Source organism: Rhagoletis pomonella, unplaced genomic scaffold (genome assembly GCF_013731165.1).
Source record: "Rhagoletis pomonella isolate Grant_MI unplaced genomic scaffold, Rhpom_1.0 Rhpom_scaffold_00005, whole genome shotgun sequence".
Lineage (NCBI taxonomy): Eukaryota > Metazoa > Arthropoda > Insecta > Diptera > Tephritidae > Rhagoletis > Rhagoletis pomonella.
The window spans coordinates 63976017-63979660 of NW_023458559.1; the positions used below are offsets into that span (position 1 = coordinate 63976017).

The following is a 3644-nucleotide window of genomic DNA, read 5'->3' on the forward strand; positions in this document are numbered from 1 at the left end:
CAAGCGGCATTTGAAGCGTTTAACAGTTTCAATTCGGAAATAAATGCAATGAGAGGTACTATTTTGAAATTATAACACTCGAAATAAATACACTCACTAGAAAAATTTTCCGTAGAGATTTTTTAAATAATTAAAATATTTGTCATAAAAGCACTTTTTCGTTCATCTTTTATAAAAATAGAGTTCATTGTATAATATGAGCCAGTAAATTGTAAATTTGCAACTTTTCTTAAAAAAGTGAAATTTTGCTTAAAATTTCGAAACATTTTCTGAATTTTAAGCAATAAATTTAAATAAATAAATGAACAAGTTGTACACAATATCATTTTGAATTTCGGTGCTAATTATTTGAACGCCGGTGTATGTACTTTACATTTACTTTTGCAGGCTTATACGAAACAAATTTGGAATGCATTAAAAATATTTTAGCAGAACAAAGCATATTAATGAAAAATTTCACAGAAAGCTTATACCCTGTACCGAAATTTGTATCACTGTTTCCCATAAAAACACAGGAAGAACTGGATAGCATTGAATCCCATACAAGCACCGAAAATGAAACCCAAATGGTAAGCACTTTTATCTTTATAATTTTTTTTCTTAATAAAAAGATATATACCTACTATATATCGTCGCCACATTGTCGAACTAACCGATGCGGAAGAAATCATTTCTTTAATAAGCGAGAAATTCCACGGGTTTTCTGATAGAAAAATCAATTTGAAAGTATCGGACATGAAATAATTTATTCACATTCGTTAGTTTAGCATTGGCGACGATGTGTATATACATGCATAAGTATGTATGTATGTATATTTATAAATTTATCTAATAAAAAATATTCATAAATTTTGTTATCACTTTTAACAGGTTGCAACCGTTTTTCACGTTATTAAGAATGGCGGCTTTAAATCAAACTTGCTGTCGATTTTTAGCGAAAACGTTATAATGGACCACAACATTGATGGTAAACAAGGCAAGACCCCGCTGCTCCGTTATACGAAGCTTATGAATGTCTTTATTCGTAAGTACATACATACAGTGAATCAAACAAATGACCAAGTGTTGATTGTTTAAATATTCGTAATGTTTTTCGAGCTATTTTTTTTTGTTATTCTTTTTTAAAAATTTACCGTCCAAGCTTTAACCAAAACCATATAAACCACAATTTCAAACTTAATTTAATTGAAAATATAAGAAAATTCAACAAATTTTCATCAAAACTTCAGCTTTTTAATTTAAATCTTAAGAACATTTTTGGGTAGGCAGTTTTATAGCCCATACAATTTTACTCTAATGAAGTGCAAGTTTCAAACCCGTTCAACACGTGTTCATTTGTTTGAGCCACTGCATGTGCTTTGTAAATTGCTTTCAATATATAGATACATATATAGTTACATTTCTCCTACCAACGATTCAATTTATTTTAAATATTTATCCGACAGAAGCGGCTCAAAAGCTTGGCGTTACTGAAAACGAATGCCTGCTGGAATTGCGTTGCGCATTTAAATCGGTCAAAAACCGCCATCACAAGGCCTCTTGCCTGAAGAGGAAACGCTCAGGACCTGAAACTGAAGCGACAACAGAAGCAGCATCTGAAGCTACAACAGAAGCAGCAACTGAAGCTACCACAGAAACTACATCAGACTAAAGTCTAACTAAAATACTTAACATTAAGTTTTATTTCCATAAACATATATTTATACAACAAACAAAAAAGAATGAACTGAATTATAACCTTAAGTTTAATTAAATAAGTATATACATATGTATGTACATGCAGCGAATCAAATATTTGCAATGCATTTTAAGTTAAAATTTTTATTATTTTTATTTTTTATAAAAATATTGTTTGCTTTAACCAAAACCATATGAATCAAAGTTTCGAACGTAATACAAAATTCAGAAGAATTGAATTCATTAAAATTTAGAATTTTTTAATCTGAAATCTTAGAAAATGTATTAAGTTTTTTAGCCCATACAATTTTATTATTATAAAGTTCAAGTTTCAAGAGACAAAGAAAATGCGTTGATTTTTTATGAAAACTGCCACAGAAGACGTAAAAAATTTAATAAAGATCAGCGCAATTTCTTTGCCAATTGAAAAAAAATTGTATGGGCTAAAAAACTTAATAAATTTTCTAAGACTTACATTAAAAAATCGAAATTTTAATGAATTGAATTGTTCTAAATTTTGTATTAAGTTTGAAACTTTGATTCATATGATTTTGGTTAAAGTGAGCATTATTTTTATAAAAAAAAAAAACAAAAAAAATGTTACTTCAAAAAATGTTTATTAAAAAAAATATGAAATCTTAGTAAGTACATTTTTATTCAACAGTCAAACGTTAAATAACTGATTGTCACAAATTTTAGATTTAATTACACACACTGAACTGAAGTACAATTTTAATTTTAAGTAACTTTTTAAATAAGATCTAAATACACATATAAATATATGTCTGAATAAAAATGGATTTATGAATTTGAAACGCAATCGAAGAAAATTAAATGTCATTATCTTAAGGCAATCTGTATTTTCTGTTTTCAATTTATGTATATACATACATACATACACCGAAAAATGTATTGGCACAGAGAATATTTCAAAGTAAATGCAACTATTTTTATTTTTGTCTGGAAATTTTTTTATAAAAATATGGTTAATGCTACAACAAAAAACGTAAAAATATAATTTCTAAAATTTATGCAAAGTTCAGGAAAGTTCAATAAATTTGCATACAGATTTGTAGCCCATTAAATTTTAGTATCAAACATGCAAGCTTGAAGTAGTTAAAAATCGCCTTGATTCAAAAAATTTATTGATCATTCCTGAGTTTTGCACAAATTTTATAAATTATATTTTTATGTTTTTACGTGTAGTATGATCATATTAACCAAAATAAAAAACTTATTGCATTTATTCTGCACCAATGCTTTTTTCCGGCAGTGTACATAGTGTGTTTGTAGGCATTCTACATTCCTTTCTCTGTAAGACATTGATGATTAGTTTATTTTCAATCACTAGAATAAGGTGTTCTTTGTTAGCTTCTGTGGATTCTATTTATCAATGCATTCTGTATTCGCTTCTATGAAAGGCATTGACGCTTCGTTTATTCTCAATAACTAGGAGAAGGCATTCTTTTATTCGCTTCTCTGGAATCTGTTTATCAATGCATTCTGTATTCGCTTCTATGGATGGTATTACTGCTTCGTTTATTTCCAATAACTAGGATAAGGCATTCTTTGTTCGCTTCTCTGGATTATGTATATCAATGCATTCTGTATTCGCGCTATGTAAGGCATTGATGCTTCGTTTCTCGTCAATCGTAAATGTAAAGTGTTCTCCCTTCGTTCGAGGGTAATGCTGTGGGTAAGAGCTTACCGCCAATGACATGCCCATGTTAAAATAAGGCCTTCCTGAAGCGAAAGCGTAAGCGATTCCCATCGCCTAGCTCGTTTACACTTTCGCTTCTGTGGTAATCGTGTTTTTTCCTGGGTTACTACAAGTCGTTAAGTTTATAAAATCCGGTGGCAAAGGACTGATAAACCTACTCCAGTTTGATAACGTGAAATTGCGGATGCTTTCCATTTCCAGACAACCGGTCAGGTACGAGCATGATTTTTAATTTCGACCAAATAAT

General features: G+C 29.5%; 1 protein-coding gene across 1 annotated transcript; it reads left to right on the plus strand.

The window, feature by feature from the left end:
* The first annotated feature begins 446 nt into the window (after window positions 1–446).
* LOC118739944 lies at window positions 447–1732 on the plus strand. Its single transcript, XM_036471444.1, has 3 exons — window positions 447–569; window positions 871–1024; window positions 1446–1732. The coding sequence occupies exons 1-3, from the start codon at window positions 447–449 to the stop codon at window positions 1649–1651; spliced, it is 483 nt and encodes a 160-aa protein (XP_036327337.1). The 3' UTR covers window positions 1652–1732.
* The last annotated feature ends 1912 nt before the right edge of the window (window positions 1733–3644 follow it).